Source organism: Eubalaena glacialis, chromosome 4 (assembly GCF_028564815.1).
Source record: "Eubalaena glacialis isolate mEubGla1 chromosome 4, mEubGla1.1.hap2.+ XY, whole genome shotgun sequence".
In the NCBI taxonomy this organism is placed as follows: Eukaryota; Metazoa; Chordata; class Mammalia; order Artiodactyla; family Balaenidae; genus Eubalaena; species Eubalaena glacialis.
The window spans coordinates 183062640-183081748 of record NC_083719.1 but is presented as its reverse complement, the minus strand read 5'-3'; the positions used below and the strand labels follow the sequence as shown (position 1 = coordinate 183081748).

The window sequence follows — 19109 nt, the reverse complement described above, 5'->3', positions numbered from 1 at the left end:
TTCCATCTTTTGGAGAGGTTCTGCCTGGCAGCTCTCACTCTGGATTCAAAAGGAGACAGGAAAAATAAATCCCTTGTTATTGCATCTGAAGTCCTCTTGCCAACTTGCCCCTGAACTTAATAATTGGGAGTTTAGAGAAGGCAGGTGAGGGACAAGAGAGAGAAAAAGGTGACCCCAAACAGGCTGATCTCAGCCCTCCACTATCATCAGTGTTGGGTAGTAAGCTGGGGGCTAGTGGCTATAAATCTAAAGGGATATTTTATTGGGGGTTGTTTTTTATTTGGGGTTGGAATGGGGTTCTCAAGGGCTTGCCTTTCCTCAGGGAGGGAACAGAAGATGGGAGCGAACATCTCCAAAGGTTTCAAGAGTGAGAGAAACACACAGAGAGAAAGAGAGCTGAAAGAGAGAGAAAGGCAGAGGGAGAGCTGGGGAAGGGGAGGGGGGAGGGGCTGTGCCCAAAGTTCCCCAGGGTTTTCTCCAGAATTCCACAGTTCTGATGCTCAGGTACTCAGAAAGTGACCGTGCTGTGTTGCTGGACAAAAGACGCCTGTGCCTGGGCCCAGAGACTGTGAGGTGGTGGGGGAAGCAGCCAACATCATCTGGGAGGCAGAGGCATAGCACTAAAGGGCAGAATAACTGGCCAAGTAGTTCTTCCAAAGTCTGTCATGCTACATTTTCTGATGGGTGGATCCATATTGGTACCCAGCCAGGATGCAAAAAGTCATCACACCAGCTACCATGTTGAGTGCTGCCTATGCAGTGCCAAGCATGCATCATTTTGGGAGGACGGGCCACTGAAAGGTGGCCATTTCTCATATTTGGACATGTTGCTCCAATGAACAAGAACTCAAAATGCCGGCTACCCATTCAGCTGTGCTTCAAATGCCTGTTTTGGGGTTGTTTGGGAGGGTGGGAGGTGGTCTCATGCTGAGGCAGAAGGATGGAAACGTGCCTGCTTAAGCTCCCTTCCAACATGGCTGCCCTGTGGGGCTGAGGCATCAGCGCTGGGTAAAACAGAGCTGGCAAATTGGGCTGCTCTCCTCACACACCCCACCCAGGCTCTGACCTCCCACCATCTGTCTATGTCACCTCCCTTGTGCTCTTGAGCCCGGGCGGTCACTTTCTGCCCCAGCATCCCAGCTGTGGGACCCCTTCCGCCCTCCTGGATGGTAGTTGGGACAGGAACACTGGCTTTTAAATCATAATGCTTTTGGAGAACAACCACACAACAGCTCAGCCCAAGAAACCCAAACCAAAGAGCACGGAAACACAGGACAGAACCAAAGACGAAACGCTTTTGGGGAGGAGGGGGTCGGGTGAAGGGGATGGGAGGGGGAAAAAAAAAAAACAAACCAATCGGTTTTTCCCCCCCAAACGAAACAAAATCAAAACATTAATAATTAAATAAAAGGAAGGAAGAAAGAAAAAAACGAAGAAAACCAAAGGAGAAAAACGGAACGGAAGACGAGAAACACTCCAACAGAAGGCATTGGGAATTCACCAAACCGAACCGACAAGAGTGGCATGCAGAGAAGATTTTTACATTCTCCCAGCATGCATCAGGCCCAAGTTACCATGACGACGAGGAGTGCAAAAAACTTAGCAACAACATTACCAAAGGATGCATAGAGGCGACCACAATGCAAGCATCGCATGTGTGCGGCCGGCCCTAGGCCGGGCTGGGCGCAGCTGAGATTTTCGTGTCTTTCTGGGTTTTTGCTCTCACTTGGTGGTTTTTTGTTTTGTTTTGTTCACGTTGAGCTCAGTATTCGTATTCGTCATTTTTTTTTTTAGTTCGTTTTTCTATTATTTTCTGTGTGCATGTCTGCGTGTGTCCGTGTGCCTGTCTGTGTGCGTTTCTTGTGTGTGTGTGTCACTTTCGGAATGTAAAAATGTGGGTAAAGAAAGTAAAAAAGAAAAAAACACACCAACCTTCTCGAAGCTCTGAGGGATGTAAAGGGGGTTTGATGCAGAACACAATGACATGGGGAGAAGAGAAAAAATAGGGGAGATACAGAGAGTAAAAAGAGGACTTCCCAAGGCTAAAAGCTGCAATAGTTCGTTGATTTTTTTTGTTTTCTTTAAACCAAAAAAAAAAATTAAAATTAAAAAATAAAAAGAACAGCAACGACCTTTTAGTCTTTCCTCCGCTCTTTCCTTGACATACAAGATCTACATTTGCCTTCCACGATTTTTTTTTAAATTCAATTTTGGAGCGTCTGAGACCCAGGCAAAGAATGGGAAGCTGGACCCCCTCAAAAGAAAGGACCCCACCTCTGGGACGGGGCGGGGGGTGCTGAGGACACAGAAGGCCCCCCTCCCTTGTCGCACCCTGGGCTAGAGGCCCCACCCCCGCCCTGCCCCATGCCTGCTGCCCACACTGTCCTCCTTGAACTCTGCCAGACTTACAAACCCCCATCCCAGGTGTTTGCAGAGAAATAAGCAGGTTAGACGAAGACCAGTCAGCTGGAGTCGTGGACGCGCTATAACTCACCAGAGGTGCCGTGGCATCGGATCGGATGTGTGCCCGCTTCCCGCCCCCGCCCCGGCGTCCCCGTCCCCTCCCGCCAGGCAGCCTCCTTCCTCCTCAGAGACGAGATGCAGAACCCAAGTGCAGCCAAGGCGCTGCTTCAGGGCTGGTTGGGACTGTGCTTATTGGGGACCAAGGGGCTGAGGGTCTCCGGGTGAGGGAGGAGCCGCACGGCCTCCCAGGTGGAGAACGGCAGGGACTTGGTGCATCGAACGGGGGAAACGGAGGCCCCAAGAAGGCTGGCATGGGGTCAAGTATACAGAGCCAATTGGGGCAGCCCGGGGGGAGGAACGGGACCCTGTTTCCTGGCAGGCGGGAGCTGTTTCTACCACGAATCGGATCAGAAACAGCCAAGGGGATGCAGGAGATGGAGGAGGAGACAAATTAAAATTTCTGAAAGGACGGAAGAGAACCGACCCGGGGATGAGACGGGGTCCACAGAGACATCCAGGAGCAGGGGCAGCCCCCCCCAACCTGGCACCTTTGAGGGGACACCAAGGGGCCCAGAAGAAAGTTTGTGTAGCCGCTTCCCAGGCCCTCCTTGGGTGGGTGGGGGCGTCGGGGCAAGGACACCTGTGCTTCCAGGCGTGACTAAGTGGGAAACTGACAAGCCTCAGCCCAAGCCCCAGGGCGTCTGCCTAAAGGAGCCCTTCTCTGAGGGTGACTAGGAGAGCACCAGGCTCTGGGACAGCTGAGGGTGTGGGTCTGGCAGGGGCAGCCTTGAAGACCCCTCCCCAACTCTTAGATTAGGGGGGCGGTGAAGCAGGGAGCTACGAGGCCACGAGTCTGGAGAAGCGAAGCGAGCACACAGCGAAGGGGAGGCACTGCACGACACACCACAGAAGCTGACTCGGATGGGCGGGCGGGCGGGGTGGGGCAGAGGCCTGCAGGCTCCCCCGGCCCTGTAGGCCCACGACTGACCCCTCCGGCCCTGCCCCATTCCCTCCTGCCGCCCCCCACCCCAAGTCCTGCAGCCCACAGGGCGGCCATCACAAGGCACGGGGGTGGGGGTGGGGGTTGAAGCTGCCCCCATTTTACAGGCGAGGAAACTGAGGTCCAGAGAGGGACACAGCCTCGCTCAAGGTCCCGCGGCCACAAGCGGGGCTGGGCCTGCCTGCTGGGGTCTGCAGGGGACAGGGGAGCCCGGAGGCTGTGAGCCCGAGGAGGGAGAGGGACGGGTGGGGCGGGTCCCTGCCTTCGACCTGGACGCAGCGTTCCCTACCTCGCACGTAGAGATTGGCGGGTGAGGAGTAGCGCACGCCAGCGCTGTTGGTCGCCACACACTCGTATTTGCCCTGGTCGGTCTCCTCGCTGCTCTCAATCTGCAGGGCTCCTGTGGGTAAAGGGGACAAGGCCTGGCCCATTAGGGGAAACCTCGAGGTGGAGGTTGGTGGGAGGGCTGTCCCAGAGTCCTGTCTCTTAGTCGGTCTGGGTCGGAGAGGCAGATGAAAAAGCTGAGTCAGCCTAGAAGCCCCCACTGGGTCAGGGCCTCCCTGCCTGCCTTTCCCCACCCCGATCCTGGCCCATCCTGGCCTGAACACACCGCCTGCCCCACAAATCCTCTACCCTCAGCTGGGACCTCGTAAACGACTGCCAAGTTGAGTGACAAAACTGGGGAGAATGTGTTTTCAGGAAAGCACCAAGTGATGTTCTCCAGGCAGGGTGGGGTGGAGAGCAGGTTGGCAGTCCCAACCCATAGCAGCCGTTCCAAAGACCCTGACACTTAAGGGGCCCACCACAAATGATATGCCAATTCAGGGAGCTGGTGATCGCCTGCTGGTTTCAACCAGTGCCTATGTGTAAATGACCATGGGTCTGGGTTCCTCAAGTATGTTTGGAATCACAGGCCTCAAGGCCCACGGTGTCCAGAAACGGAGACAGGGTTGTATATCTTCAGGGGTGTTTAAATTTCAGGAATGGGTTACCACTCCACAAGAGCAAAGGTAAAGGAGGCTGAGAGTGATATACATCAAGTATGTTTGAAAGCAAAGGCCTGGATCCACGCTTTCTGTACCTGAAACTGATTGAAGAGTGAATTTCCCCAGAGATTTAAAGTCATCTAAGTAAGTCAGTCTGAATTCACAGATCTGTTTTAAAACCACGGGCCTGGATTCAGGATTCCGGATGCTCACAAGTAAACGAATTTTCTCAAGTGTGTCTGCAACCACAGACGGAAACCCAAGTCCACGGTGCTCATAGGTTAATGGGGAGAATTTTCAAAAGTGTTTGAAATCAGGTGTGAAGGAAAACCTCTAACCTGTGCAAATAAAGTTGAGGCTGAAATGCCCCCAGCGCACTTGAAATTATAAACCTGGATCAAAGAATTTGTTGGTCATGAGTGAATAAGAATTTTAAAAAGAGGTCAATTTTCTCAAGCTTATTTAAAATCACAGGCCCAAATCAAAGGTCTTGGTGCCCACAAGTAAATGAAAATAGGGCAGATTTCCCCACAATATGTTTGAAATCACAGGCCCAGATGAAAGACTTCTCTTCCCATGAACATGTGAAAATGAATGAACCTTCTTAAGAATATTTAAAAGCACAGGGCCTTGATCACACACTACGGTGCTCATGACTAAATGAAAACGTGGCCAAGATTTCCCCAAAGATATCTGAAACCACAGGCCTGGGACAAATCTTCACTTTCACAAGCAAAATACATCTCTAAGTACGTTTGAAATCATGGGCCTTGATCAAATACTTGAGTGCCCGTGAACAAATTAAAAATGAGGCAGAGGTTTCCACAGTTATGTTTGAAATCAAAGGCCTGGACCAAAGTCCTCATTTTCGTAAGTAAATAAAACTGCGTAAATATCTATAAGTACGTTAGACACACAGTCCTGGACCCTGTGACTGGCTGACTGGTAAATGAAGGTGCGGGAACACCTCCAAATGTGTTTCAATCACACATTATTTTTGTTTGCTGTTGTTGTTTTTGTTTGCTGTTGTTGTTTTTGTTTGCTGTTGTTGTTGTTTTCCCCAATCACAGGTTTTGATCAGAGTCCCTGGCACCAGGAGTCCAAAAATCCAGTCCAAGGTCCCAAGCAGACCCCTCCTCCCAGCCTTGTTTGTGGGTGTCCCACGGAAGTGAGGGGAACCCACAGATCGGGAAGTTCTCTCTGAGGGCCGTGGATTAGGCTTCTGCCCCTTCATAACACTTCCTACCAACCTCAAGGCTCCAGGGAAGCAGGCAGGCAGGTATTACTATGGAGGCCCAGAGAGGGCAGGGAGCCTGCTCAAGGTCACACAGCATTTTGTGGCAAAGTCAGGACTAGACATGGACTCTTCCCTAGGGCTCCCACCCAGGCCTGTTCTAGTCTTAGTCTCTAAGGGCAGCACCATGGGGCTGCCTTTGAGACTGCCTATCTCTCTGCTCCCTCAAGCTGGACCCTCCACTCCCCCTGCCCCCCCACCCAAATCAAAGCTCCGGAGCTGGAAGGCCCCCTCTGCACATCCATTGTACAGATGGGAAAACCAAGGCTAGAGACGGATGAGGGCTGCATACAGAGCAGTGGTCAGAAGCCTGACTCCCAGTGCTCTGGGTGGGCATGGGAGACGCTGCCCCTTCCGGAGGGCACAACCCCCTGACTGCGGCCAGGTGACCCAAGGGGGCACCACGGCCACACTCAGCCCCCAGCCACAGATAGTGACATAGACACAGAAACTGCACAGACACTGGGCGGGGTGGCGAGGAGAACACATGTGGAGGGGGGCCTGGGGCAGACCCCCGTGGAGCCTGGGGGGCTGGGCGGGCGGCAAGAGAGAGTGTGAGTGGGTGGGTGGGTGAGGAAAGAGCCTCTTACCTCGGATCGGAGTGCTTTCTGTAAGGGAAGCAGAGAGAGTCAGGTGAATGTCAGAAGGCAGTCCTGGGGGGGCCAGGGGGCCCCAGGGAGGCGGGGCTGGGCCACGAGCCAGGCCTGAACACTCTGCCCCCGGGGCTGGGAGGGGGCGCTAAGGCAGCCCTGGGCCTACAAACCCTGCAGGCCTTGCTGAGGAAGAATCAGGAGGGCTTCCCGTAGGAGGCAAGACTCTCCTGGGAAAGGAGGGGCTGAGTCTAGAAGCCCCTCTGGACTGGCCTGAGGGGCGTGGCCATGCCCCAGGGAGGTCCATGGCCTCGCCTGGCCCTGTGGGCTGCCTTTCTTCTGGGCCAAGGGAGGGAGGTCCATGACCTCCCCTCCTATTCCTTCTCGGGAGGGTCACGGAATGATGGGGGTCTCGGGAGTCTTGTTAGAGAAGGGGGAGAGGGGTTAGTGCCCCAGGGCTGGGCATTAATAAAGCAAAGGGAAGGTGTTACAGACAGGCCAAGTAGGAGGGACAGGGGAGGGCAGTGAGGGGATGGAGGGCAGAGGGAGGGCCCTGCAGCCTCCTTAACGTCCAAAAGGAAAAGAGGAAGAGAACGATCTACGTGTCTATATGGGTGCTGGGGGCTGGGACACCTCAGGAGACCAGAAATGGTGGTGCCGGGCTAGAGTTTCCCACCCTCTGCTCATCTTCCCAGGGGAGATCTGGGCCCCCTCTCTCTCTGCTGAGGACCTGGGCACCCCAAGGCCAAGGCAGAGAAGCCGCCGAGGGTGAGAAAACACAGCTCTTTCTGCCTGGCCCAGGCCCATTTTGCAGATGAACAAACTGAGGCCCACAAGGGGCCAAGGAACTGTCACGCCATGAGTCAGAGGCAGGGGTGAGCCTTGAACCCAGCTCTCCGGCCTCCCAGGCTGGGGCCCCTCTAGAACTTTAGGGGGGCCCTATATTATCTCTTACAAAATCCCCAACCTAATGGGGCCACTCCCCTTCTTCACACGGAGGGAGGGGAGAGAGGAGGAAGGAAGGGAATTTGCCTAAGGCTGCACCATGGTGAGCGAAAATCTGGGTCAGTGGGAATCTAGGTCAGCTCTGGCTCAGGCTGTTTTACTACACTTGGACTATCACCATAGTCCAAGTGACAGAAGCCAGAGGCCGAAGGACAGAACTTCCCAAGATGGCCAAACAGCCCATGGCCACTATGTTGAGAGGAAAAGATACACCTCTTGGGTATTAAAGGTGGTTTTGCTTTCTACTCCGAGGAAGATGAGAAGTTACTATCACGGGCCAATATCAGTCATTCTTACCTTAGTAAGAATTAGCCCAGCAAGTTGGATTCAGGGGATTTAGGCTGGGCTGGGAAAAGAGGACGAGATACACCCAGTACTAGCCCAGCTGGAACAGTCCTCCCTCTCCCTAGATCCAGCCCGCAAACTTCTGTAATTTCACATTTTCCAGCAGTGTCAAGGCCCAGAATGGGGCAGGGGGTGCCGTATGTGCGAAGCTCCACTAGCCCCTCGTGGTCTTGTCTTTTTTCCTCTTTTCCTTTTGGGCTCCTCTCTCTGCAGCCCCCGGGTGCCCGGATGGGGAGGGCTGGGTGGTCAGGGGCAAGGGGGCGGTGCGGGGAGACGTTAGTAAACATGCCACGTGGAGTGGGTCACAGTTACTGTCACGGTGGCCGTTAGTCTGAGGGGAGGGGACGGGAAGGGGGGACACGGTGGGGGGGGGGGCGTTAGTTGTTGACGTGGTGAAGAAATTAAACTTACCAAAAGTTTCTGAACGTTTACAACGGAGGGACAAGAAAAGAGAACAGGAACATTAACGGGTGGTATGCAGAAGCCTGTATCCTCGTGGGTGCGGGAGGGGAGGTCAGAATAATGATCAGATTGATTACAATTTTTTTTTTCCTTTGGCCGTGCTGTGCGGCTCGTGGGATCTTAGTTCCCCGACCAGGGATTGAACCCGCGCCTCCTGCAGTGGAAGCTCGGAGTCTTAACCACCAGACCACCAGGGAAGTCCCTTGATTATGATTTTTAAAGCAGCTGATGTTCACTGAGCACTTGCTACATGCCAGGCAGCCTGTCGGGGCCCCTCACAGAAACGCTAGGGAACAGGCACGGTGTATGAGGATGCTGAGACCCAGGGGATGGGGCACCAAGGTCCACAGTCTTAATCATTTCATTATATTGGGGCGACAATGGTGGAAACCAGCAGAGAAGCAACTGGATCCCGAAGGTTGCCATCACTCCTCCAGCTGAACCCCCCCAAGCTGCAAATATCCTCAGACAGGTCGGGACGGGGAAGGCTACATCTCTCCCCAGTGCGAGGTCCAGGTCTCTCCCGGGAAGAAATTCTGGGCTTAACATCTGCCCCTTTTCAGGGTTTGGGTCTTTGTTGAGGGAAGGCGAAAGCAGAGGATGGGCAGACAGGACTCCTCAGAGGACGGGACTGGGCAGTGAGTGGCGGGGAGGGGCTCTGAGAACGATGGGGTGGCCTTCAGGCAGGGGTGGCTCCAGGGCGGGGGGCCCTCAGAGGAAGGGGAGAGAGAAAAGAGAGGGTGCAGCAACACGTGTCCATGTGACTGAAACATGCGTGAGTGCCCGCGGGCACATCCCGACCACACACGTGTCCGCGCACACAAGGACCAGTCTGAGACGTGCACACGGGAGGGACTGTCACGTGGATACACGTGTGACCGAGACACACGTGGACAAGCTTTGCTATGTGGGGTGGGGAGGCAACCCTGTGCCGATGGCACAGCCTGTGTGTGCCCACACACGGGGAGCAGGTCAGGACACACAGGGAGCCCGGACATACACACGCGGACGTTCGTGAGGCAGTTAAGACAGCCGACACAATGCACACACAGCCCCCCAGAGAGATGGACCCACAGACAGGGGCACAGAGGTGCTGTGCTAAGACACGATTGTGGAAGTGCCTGGCCCCAAGGTGGCCAAGGCCTTGTGCTCTGTCCAAGGCTCCCCTATCCCGGCCGGGGCCTGGACAAACAGGCTGGACTGCCTGTCCGCGCCCCATCACGTCCTTACTGCTTCAGTCTTGGAGACACTCTCTCCCTGCAGCCCTCTATGGCTCCCCAGTACCTTACCTGTCTATGCCCACTATCTCCTCTGGAGACACCCACTGCTTCAGTACTGGAAATACTCTCTTGCCTTTGCCTTATGCTCCCCTCTACTCCTACCTGTCTGGACCCCATTATATCCACACTGGACAAGTCTACTGCTTTAGCACAGAAGATACCCTCCCTCTGCCACCTTCCATGGCTCCCCATCACCTCTGCCTGTCTGTTCCCCCACTATGTCCCCACTGTTGGGGCACTGTAGACACCCACCCTCCTCTGTGGGCTTCCATCACCCGCAACTATCTGTGCCTCATTAGGACCCCACTGCGTGGGTACTGGAGACCCTCTGCCCCTGCAGCTCCCCATCATTGTATATATCTGGGTCCATTATATCTCCATGCAGGCACTGAAGAACTCTCCCCCTACCATCCACCATAGCTCCCCATTACCCCTGCCTGTCTATATCCTATTACATCCCCACTGGTTCAGCTCTGAAGACACTTTCTCCCCCAATACCAATGCCCTCCGTGGCTGCACATCAGCTCTGCCTTTCTGTCCTCCGTCAGTCCCCAGGGCTTGGGCCCTGAGATGCTGCCCTCCCCCTTCTACCCTCTGTGGCTCCCGCATCCTCCTGGTCACCTGTGCTCACCTGATCGCAGCTGCTTGATGCGCCCATTGCTGGCACTGGGGTCCACGGGCAAGAAGTCCTTGAACCAGGTGATCTCGGGGTCAGGGTTGCCACTTGCAGCACAGAGCATAGTAGCTGTCCGAGTCCGCTCTACCACCTTCAGCTGGGGGCCCATGTCGATGTTGGGGAAACCAGGGGGCAGCTGGTCCTCTGAGGGTGGAGGCGGGAAAAACAAAGCAGAGGCCCAGTTGTCACAAGGCCATCCCACCAGGGTGGGGCTCAGGGACGGGCCCTGGGTCCAGCCCCTGCCTGGCTGGGTGACCTCCTGTAGCCTGTTTCTTTCTCTGTCTGTGAGAAAGACCACTCTCATGTCGGGGAGCTGTTGGGAGAACATCAGCCTAGACCAGTACCTCTGACCCGGGGGGATCCTGCCCCCAGGGGACACTGGGCCATGTCTGGGGACATCTATGGTTGTCACTCCTGGCATTGAGCGGGTGGGCCCAGGGATACTGCTCCACCCCTCCCAGCGCCTAGGACGGCCCTGCAGAGGATGATCCGGCCCTGATGTCAGCAGCGCAGAGGCTACAAAACCCTTGGGTTACTTTACAGCAGCCAGAAGGAGATTTTTGGAATGTAAATAGCGCCACACCGCCCCCCATGCTGCCCGTGGCCCCCACCACCCTCTGGAGGAACCCAGCCTCCTTGCCCGACGCTGGCCCCCGCCGGCCTCGGCTGCCCCGTCGCACGCCAGCCTCACACTTTTCGCTCTCTCCATCCAGCCACACCAGCCACCTTGGTCCCCAAAGTCATCACGCCCCCTCCTGCATCACCCCTGGGCATCCACGTCACCTCAGGCTAGCTCGTGGCCCCAAGTTATAAATCCTCCTGGGGAATTTCCTGGCGGTCCAGTGGTTAGGACTCCGTGCTTCCAGTGCAGAGAGCACGGGTTTGATCCCTGGTTGGGGAACTAAGATCCTGCATGCCGCACAGCATGGCCAAAATAATAATAATAATAAAAAATTCTCCTGGACTCCAGAACATCTAAGCGTCAAACTCCATGGATCATGATGTATCCGCGTCTCCGCCATGTCCCTACCGCCCCATGCAGGTCCTGGCACACAGCAGGTGTGCCTACTACTGAGCCCGTGCTCTAGAGCCCACGAGCCACAACTACTGAGTCCGCGTGCCACAACTACTGAAGCCCGTGTGCCTAGAGCCCATGCTCCGCAGCAAGAGAAGCCACCTCAATGAGAAATCCGTGCACCTCAACGAACAGTAGCCCCCGCTCACCGCAACCAGAGAAAGCCCGCACAGAGCAACAAAGACCCAACAGCCAAAGATAAATTAAAAAAAAAAACTTAAAAAAAAAAGAGTGGATATATGTATTTGTATAACAGATTCACTTTGCTGTACACCTGACACTAATACAACACTGTAAGTCAATTACACCCCAATAAAAATTTTTTTTAAAAAAAGAAGAAGAATGTGGTTCTGGCCTGAGGCGATGGGGCGGGTGGCCTTCGTTCGTTCACGTAATCTGCACATCACACCATGGGCTCCATGGCCTGACTCAGCTGGAGTTGATGCCAGGGTGGGGTATGCAGCTCAACAGCCTCCCACCAGGTCCCACCCCCTCTTGTACCTTTGCCCTCCCCCTCCAGCACCTGGACTCCTGGATCCTTTTGCTCTCACCCCTAAAACCCCCAGCTCTGGTCTGGCCTGTCATCTGCAGTGGACAAAGGGTCCCCTGGGGTAGGGCAGGCTTCCTCAGCTAAAATTAAAACAGCCACTAGCCCCCTTGTTATGGGCTGAAATGTGTACCTTCCCCCTCCTCCAATACATAGGTTGAGGCCCTAACCCTTGGGACCTCAGAATTAGACTGTATTTGGAGACAGAGTCTTTACAAAGGTCATTAAGTCAAATGCGGTATTAGGGCGACCCTCATCCAATGCGACTGGTGTCCTCATAAGAAGAGGAGATTAAGAACCAGGCACACACAGAGTGGAGACCATGTAAAGACCCAGGAGAAGACGGCTGTCTCTGAGGCAAGGAGAGAGGCCTCAGAAGGAACCAACCCTGCCGACACCTTGATCTAGGATCTCCAGCCTCCAGACTGTGAAAAAAACATGTGATGTAAGCCGCCCAGACTGTGGTACTTTGTCAGAGCAGCCCTAGCAAACTAACACAGTCCCTGCCCCACCCCTGATGGACAAGTGACAAAAAAGTGACCGCACGCAGGGCTGATGAGACCGAGGAGAAACAGGCCCACTAGTCCACAGCTGGCAGGAATGCTCGTTGGTACAGCGGGACCAGGAGGGGCGAGTTGGTACCATCCACCTGAGACCCCCGAGCCCTCAGCTCAGCGGCTGGCTCCCCAGGCCTGTGCACTCAAGGAGGAAGGCAGAGGTATTCCTGAGGCACCAACAGTAATGGGAAAATGCTGGCGACAATCTAAACACCTGTCAACAGAGACCTGGGCCATCTATGGATGGGTCCCCAAAACAAGCAGAAGGAATCGCCTTACAGACGGATTCATAACAAACTCCAAGATGCATTCCTAAGTGGACAGAGTTCAGTGTGAAAGATGTGTAGACCAAGGATCAAAAACTACAGCCCCTGGGACTTCCCTGGTGGCGCAGTGGTTAAGAATCTGCCTTCCAATGCAGGGAATGCAGGTTCGATCCCTGGTCGGGGAACTAAGATCCCACATGCTGCGGGGCAACTAAGCCTGCGTGCTGCAACTGAGCCTGTATGCTCTGGAGCCTGCACGCCACAACAAGAGAGAAGCCCGTGCACCGCAATGAAAGATCCCGCGTGCTGCAACTAAGACCCGGCACAGCCAAATCAATTAATTAATTAAAAGAAAACAAAAACAAAAAACTACAGCCCCTGGGTCAAACCTGGGGCCCCGCTTGTTTTTGTTGATAAAGTTTTATTGGTGCACGGCCACGCCCATTGGTTTCCTCATCATCTACACCACTTTCCTGAACTGAGAGGTTGCAAGAGACACTGTCTAGCCTGCAGAGTCAAAAATATTTACGCCGGTGTTTTACAGAAGAAGCCTGCTGCCTCCTGGTAAAGATAAAGCTGCTATTTGTGTAAAAAGGAAATAATAAATGTGTATTTGCTTACAAATGCCCAGGAGGGGCACCGGGCATGGTGGGTGTGTTGGGGGATGGACAGGGGGCTGGGGAAGAGGTGGGCCAGAGGCCACCATGTGGGGAGGGAACAGAGACCCAGGTACATGGAAGGGGCAGGAGGCCAAGACGGGGTAAGGGAGAGCCTGGCCGGGGCACCATCACCCCGTGTCCCTAGTTAAACAAGATAGCTGTGGTTCCGGCCCAGGCAGGGGTCGCTTCGTAGAGGAAAACGGCCCCAGTCCCAAGTCCTGAGCACTATGTACCAGGTGCTGTAAGGTAGCTTTCTGTGCCCACCTCTGAGATGGGATCTATTTCACAGAGGGGGAAACTGAGGCTCAAACACATGCGTACCCGCCCGGGTCATACAGCCAGGACACAGCAAGGCTGGGATTTGAACCCAGGCCGGGCTAAGCCTGGAGGAAGCTGGGTGTGGCCGGCATCTGCAGAACCCCCAAGCCGGGCCTGGACCTGTGGGGTCGGATGGGGTGGCTGGATCCTGTCTGAGCTGCTTCCACACCCAGTTTGTTCTTCCCGGCCCGGCCCGGAGGCCTGGACCACCTCATGCATGGTTCTGATTGGTTACTGATGACGTCACCGGAGGTTCGGGCCAAGACAACTGGGCCTCAATTCCTGGTGCTCAAACCTGGCCCAGGCGTGCTGGGGGCTGGGTCTGCTGGCGTCCCTCTGTGCACCCGTTTCCTCTGTGTGTGTGCACGGGTGCACGAGTGTGCATGCGTGCTCACCCACGTATGCACCCGCACCCCACGCGTGTCCACACGTGAGCACTTCCTGGGTGCGTGCAGCCCCGCGAGGGGCCCCCGTGAGTGCCTGTGGGCGGCAGCCAGCCAGGGTGGGGGAGGCCGCGGCCGCCTGACGTTACCGAGAGCTCCTAATTAAACAAAAATGTTCATCGAGTACCACATTGTGCCTGATTCCTCGGAGTTTAATTAAAACAACAGCGCGGGAGGCGTGAGCAGGGTCCACAATCAGATGGCAGCGGAGGAAGGGAAGCTGGGGGTGTTGGGCCCGGCAGCCCAGACCTTCCCGCTCAGCCGCGGGTGGGGGCGGGGGGGGAGGGTGTCCCTGGGGCTCGGCGGGGGGGGGGGGCCTGAGGCGGGGGAGGCAGGGGGCACAGGCGTTCTGGGTCAAACGCTCTGGGCTGGGCGCCCAGCCCAAGCGCCACGTCTTTCTAGGCGGCCCGAGAACAGAGAGATGCCAAGGGTCTTGTTGGGGGGGGGGCGGGGAACGGAGATGTGCCTTTCCCAGACTGCCAGAGACTGAGCGGTTAATAGATTCACAGCGTGTCCTTTTAACTCTCTGAGCGCTTACAATGGAGGCTGGCACAGTAGGGGGGGGCGGGGCGGGAGGCGGGCTATTCCTGAGAAAGGTCAGGGCAAAAATATCTGCTGGGAAGAGGCGGGGCGGGCTGGGGCGGGTGGACTCCTCCCCTTCCCTCCTCCTCCCTCAATCCGCCAGCAGGATGGGCTCCAGGACACACACACAATGAAACTATGAGGCCTCTTGTTAAAAAATTACTAGGAATTTCTAGGCGGTAACGGCAGAGCCTTCTGAGGGCGGTCGCACACCAGGGTCTGGGACCACGTGCCCCTGCGGCCAATGTGACAGCTCCCCACAGGGCTCCAAGCTGACCGTGGCTCCACTGCCTGGGAGGACACCGGATGACTCCCAACCTGGGAGCCACATGTGGGGGCCACCTGCCCCCAATGGCTGGCAGTGGCTTGTACTTTTTTTTTTTTCCTTTTGGCCGTGCCGCGCAGCATATGGGATCTTAGTTCCCTGACCAGGGATCCCGCATCCCCTGCAGTGGAAGCGCAAAGTCTTAACCAATGGACCACCAGGGAAGTTCCAAGTGGCTTCTACTTAGAGATCAGACAGGGTCAGGGTGCCCCTGTAGGCGACAGGCAGAATCCACCTACCCAACCACCCACCTGACAGCTGCAGTATGGCTGCTGGCAGCTGTCTTGTCACAACCAGAATAACAACAATGACAGTAATAATAATATCAGATTGGTAGAATCAACCAAATGCTTGTTCCCCTCGTGGCACCATGCTGGTCCCCCACTTGTATCTGGTTCTGAAACAATCCCTTGTGGTGAACATCATTATTATCCCACTTTGGAGGTGAGGACACTGCAGCTCAGAGAGGTTCATTAACTTGCCCAAGGTCACAAAGCTACGGAGGGGCAGTGCCAGGATGCGAACTCAAGTTGCAGGCCCCTGGGTTAAAACCACCTTGCAGGGCTTCCCTGGTGGCGCAGTGGTTGGGAATCTGCCTGCCAATGCAGGGGACACGGGTTCGAGCCCTGGTCTGGGAAGATCCCACATGCCGCGGAGCAACTGGGCCCGTGAGCCACAACTACTGAGCCTGTGCGTCTGGAGCCTGTGCTCAGCAAAGGGAGAGGTTGCGACAGTGAGAGGCCCGCGCACCGCGATGAAGAGTGGCCCCCGCTCTCCGCAACTGGAGAAGGCCCTCGCGCAGAGACGAAGACCCAACACAGGCAAAAATAAATAAATAAATAAATAAATTTATAAAAAAAAAAAACCACCTTGCAAGGGAGAAGGCAGCAGGGAGCAGCTGGGGTCGGGGGCAGGCGGGTTTGTGGTGAGACTGTTTGAATGATGCTGTTTTACAATAAGGAAGCCATTTCCTGGTCCCTAGCCCACCTGAATGAGGCCAGCAAGAAGCCCACAGGAAGGATCTGTGTGAATCTATGAGGAGGTGATATTTAGCTGTTTCTGCCTAGCCAGCCTCTATTCCTCCTTTGTTTCTTTAGGGGAACCACCCCTTACTGACCCCGTCTACTTGACTCCAGGGAAGACTCTGCCGATCAGAGTATTTGTTCCTCCAGCCACATTGACCAGCCCAGGGATGGTCATCTGACCCAAGCTGGGCCAACGAACAGCAGCAGTCCTGGGTCATTTAGTCCAGGGGTCCCGGAGCCTCGGGCTAATGGGGGGAATCTCACTAAGGATACAGTTGATAGGGGAGAAAACAAACCCAGAAGCAGAAAGTGAACTCTGAGAACATCATATGAGCTCCTGGATCCAGCTGAACCTGAAGCTAGTCTACTCCACAGATATTTTAATTACATGAACCAATGAATTCTCAGTTTGAGTTGGATCTGCCTCTTGTAATCAGAAGAGCATGATTAAGATGACAGATGGAGATGATTCTAGTCCCTTAACACTCTTCTTTTCAGCAAAGACTCAGTAAATTCCTACCAGAAGGCTCTGGGCCCCAGTTGTATTACAGGCTAAAAAAAGGAGATCAAGGTCCCCCCAAAGAGAAAATCCAAAGCAAGACTTTCATGAATCCCTTTGGTATTTGTCCCCAAAGTCCAGGCCCCAGGTCCTCCCCGACCCACCCTGGGGAGCCCAATACCTCGGAGGACAGTGAGCTTGGCATGGACGGTGATCTCCCCGACTGAGTTCTGGGCCACACACTCGTACACGTTCTCATCCCGGGGTGTCCGGAGTGGCTGGATCCTCAGCACGGCCCCTGCACTCCCATCAAACTCAATCGTCTGCCATGGGTAGGGGACAAAGGTCAGGGTGAGGCTGGGGTCCCAGGCGTGAACAGGAGAGGAGCTGGGGGCTGTACACACGTGTGTATACATCCATGTAAAGATGCTGGAGGCAGAAAACGGTCTGTACAAGTAAAGGGTATTGTGCATAAGTGGGTGTGTGACACTCGCACGGAAGTCTGGTGACAGGCATACGACAGGCATGCAAAGGCGTGCTGGATGTGGAAATGTGCGTGTCTGACCATGTACTTGTGCACAGAGTTGTGAATTCCCTTCTGTGTGCAGTGGTGAGATAAGATTCAGAGAGGGCAGGGAGTTGCTTGAGGCCACACAGCACAAAGGTGGCAGAACAAGTGAGCCTGAAGGGCCTTCATGGGGCACACGGTGGGGGTGCACGTGGCGGAGAGTGGGTGGGAGAAGAGGAGGGACCTGTCTGGAGAGGGCGCCTGCCCTGACTGCCCGTGCTCCATGTGGGGAACGTTTCTGGGACGGCTTCTGTGGCTGAGCTGCCGTGGCCCCGTCCAGGGGTGGGGCTGGCCCTCAGCTGTCTCCCCTCCCCTCACCCCCCTCCCTGACTCACCTCAAAGCGCTGCGAATTGACCTTCTTGCCCTTCTTGTTCCAGGTCACGCGTGGCTTGGGATCACCCGTGGCCTGACACACAAAGGAGGCCACGCCCCCTGACACGCCAATCTGGTCCTTGGGTTCTTTGATGAACCTGGGGGGTTCTGGGGAGAGAGCAGGAAGCAGAGGGGCTCTGGTGGGCCCGGGCATGTGACGAGGACCCTATGGGGCCAGGTAAACATGCCCTCCATCCTCTGTCCGGCCACAGAGGTACCATGTGGGCCCGAAAGGAGGGCTGGAGAGAAGAAGAAATGATACCACTGCCCCCTGTGGGTACCCTGGGCCCTGTCCAGCACCTCCACCCCCTGGATACAACAGCCACACATACTCACACGAGGACACACCTCACGTGGGCACACCTGCTCAGACCCAGTGCCACAGGGGAAGGTGAGAGGGGATACCCCTGAGACTTTGGGGTCCCTAAATTCAGCCCCTGAAGGCCCTCGGTAGTGACCAGCCAAACTATGGAGGGTCCTTGATCTTAAAAAGACTTGGGAGGAGAGAACTTGGTCTAATCCCCTGATGGGACATGTGGGGAGACTGAGGCATCAAACAGGGAAGGAGAGGGGTGACCAAGGGACCTGAGGTCAGGGCCAGACCAGAGACCGAACCCAGGGTTCCAGCCTCTTCATCTGTGGGAGGTGTCCAAACACAAGGAGTCAGAGCTGGAGGCCAGAGCTCAAAATGGGTGATCGGATGCTGCCAACCACTAGAGCAAGTGCTTATTGAGCGCCTACTGTATGCGGATGGTGTACACTCAGCAACATCACACCCTTCTGACAGTGCCGGGGGACAGAGCCACCATGATCCTCATTTCACACTCGAGAAAACCAAGGCACAGACCAGGCAAGGCACTTGCTTCGACACAGCCAGCCAGTGGCTGAGCGGGGATTTGAACCGGGCTGGTCCTGTGCCCCCATTCTTTGCCCCTCATGATGATCTGATGTGCTAAGTCTCCCCAGGAAAGTCTCAAGTGGGAGCTACTATGTCTTTGATGCCTACACAGCCTCAACTCTGCACCTCGAACAGGCTACAGTACCTGAGAGTTCATTAACATTGTCCTCTTTTTTTTATTGACTTTTCACAGTAACCTCTGAATCGCCCAAAGGGATACTGGATTTCCATCCACAGTAATGCTACAATGTATCCCATAAAATGAATTCAGTTACTACTGAGAGTTTTACCAACAGACCCAAGGGCTGCAACATACTTACAAGGTCCCGAGGGAAACAAGCTACATATCCAACAAAACAACAAAAGGGGATGATTAAATGAACACTGGGCCACCCACTAAGTGGAATACTATGCAGCTGTAAAAAGGGACAAGGATGCTTTTGTAATGAACTACTAGGACAGGAACAGCAAGATACGCTATGAAATGGACAAAAAGTGAGGGGTAAAAAGTATAGTAAATGCTCCTGTTTGTGTGATGAGAAAAATGAAAATGGGGAAAGTGTGTGTGTGTGTGTGTGTGTATGTGTGCACAGAAACAACAGCTGCCTCTGGGAGGAGAAAGCAGGTGGCTGGACACAGGGGAAAGAAGGCTTCATACCCTGGTACCTTTTTTACATTTAGAACTATTGGAAGATAAATTGAAATTATCATTTTTGTAAGGTTTGAATAGAAAGGTGAGCCAATTAAAGAAATATATTAAGTAAGTAAAAGTTTGGGGTCTGAGGAGAGGCAGAGAGAGGATGAACAACTCAAGCTTGAGCAACGCCAGGCTCTGAGCACTGAGCCACTCAGGTTCACCTAGAAAGTTCTGGC

General features: G+C 54.8%; 1 protein-coding gene across 1 annotated transcript in view; it reads right to left on the bottom strand.

Annotated features, from left to right (window-relative positions):
- PTPRS (protein tyrosine phosphatase receptor type S) overlaps window positions 1-19109 on the bottom strand; it is a 161555-nt gene that overhangs the window by 40730 nt on the left and 101716 nt on the right. Inside the window, exons 5-10 of the mRNA XM_061190682.1 lie at window positions 17301-17446; window positions 16579-16720; window positions 10057-10245; window positions 8095-8103; window positions 6334-6351; window positions 3753-3863 (exon numbers count right to left, since the gene is read on the bottom strand). Of these exons, the coding sequence (XP_061046665.1) occupies window positions 3753-3863; window positions 6334-6351; window positions 8095-8103; window positions 10057-10245; window positions 16579-16720; window positions 17301-17446 (615 nt within the window). The remainder of the gene's footprint in view (window positions 1-3752; window positions 3864-6333; window positions 6352-8094; window positions 8104-10056; window positions 10246-16578; window positions 16721-17300; window positions 17447-19109) is intronic.